This window comes from Arabidopsis lyrata (genome assembly GCF_000004255.2).
Source record: "Arabidopsis lyrata subsp. lyrata unplaced genomic scaffold ARALYscaffold_3, whole genome shotgun sequence".
Taxonomy (NCBI): domain Eukaryota; kingdom Viridiplantae; phylum Streptophyta; class Magnoliopsida; order Brassicales; family Brassicaceae; genus Arabidopsis; species Arabidopsis lyrata.
Genome location: NW_003302553.1, coordinates 12,923,086 through 12,924,273, shown reverse-complemented (window position 1 = coordinate 12,924,273; position 1,188 = coordinate 12,923,086). Strand labels below are relative to the sequence as shown.

Genomic DNA, 1,188 nt, shown 5'->3' with positions numbered 1-1,188 from the left:
AAGTAAAAGAGTTTGTTCACGTACCGTAAACATACTGTTAAGTTTTAGGTATTTCCAACCGAAATCCAGTATAGAATCGGCAACAGTTACATGCATTAAGAATTTATAAAAAGATGTCATCCATCAGACCATCACAAACGATTCACAATCCATATAACCCAATAAGCTTAGTCAAGCCAAACGTAACCGCCATAGCTAACCACCCTCCAAACGAAACCCTAGCCGATGACCTAACCGCTGGTGCTTTCCCTAGCGCCGCTCCTAACCACCCGGAAACCATAAGAGCCACCGTAACCGCCACCACAACCGCAATGATCCTAACTTTATACTCTTTCACAAAAGCAGCCGCCAAAAGTGGCACAATCGCACCTGCCGAAAACGCAAGAGCGGATGCAGCAGCCGCTTGTATCGGACTAGGAAGCTTCTCTTTCTCTATCTCCACACTGTCTCTCTCCATTTGAGCCACCTCTATATCGTACTGAGAGTAAACAGAGACGAACTCTCCGATGGCCATACTACAAGCTCCTGCCACCATCCCTGCGAATCCGGAGAGAATCATTGCCTTGACGTCATGCTTCACGGCGCCAACTCCCATCATCAACGATGCGGTGGAGACAAGACCGTCGTTGGCTCCAAGCACGGCGGCGCGTAGCCATTGGGAACGTTTGGAGTAATCGAAGGTTGTTGACTCCTTCTCTATGTCCATGTTCGTGTTACTACCTAATTGATCCATTGTTTCTTTATGATGTTTTGTTTTGTTGAGATATAGAGAATCGAGTAAGTGTGGAGAACACACGCCTAGGCTCAGTTCTATTTATGGAGATTTTTGTGTTTACTTTTTGGCTTGGTGGAGACAATATGTGGAGCATCATCATCACCACTAATTGTTTTTCTTTTTTTGGCCATTAATTTGTTAAGTCCAAAAGATTATTTTTTTTGTTTGCAGTCGGTGCATAACGACACAAAATTTTCTCTATATAAGTAAAAAAAAATTGTAACAATATTAATTATTCTTCGTAATACTGTCGCAAAGTTTTCCACAAATTTTGTAGAAAATGTTTCTTAGGACATACACAACGATTTAATAGTTTCATCCCATCTTTAAGTTATGCATCATGTAATAACTCAAAACTTTTGATTTTATAATGATATTTACATTCTTAAAATAAAATAGCAGTAGCTTGTTCG

The 1,188-nt window shown here is 40.8% G+C and overlaps 1 protein-coding gene across 1 annotated transcript; it reads right to left on the bottom strand.

Moving 5' to 3' along the window:
• Positions 1–49: 49 nt before the first annotated feature.
• LOC110230539 (vacuolar iron transporter homolog 2-like) lies at positions 50–890 on the bottom strand. The gene has a single exon (XM_021033864.1). The coding sequence runs from the start codon at positions 731–733 to the stop codon at positions 143–145; it is 591 nt and encodes a 196-aa protein (XP_020889523.1). The 5' UTR covers positions 734–890; the 3' UTR covers positions 50–142.
• Between the last annotated feature and the right edge of the window lie 298 nt (positions 891–1,188).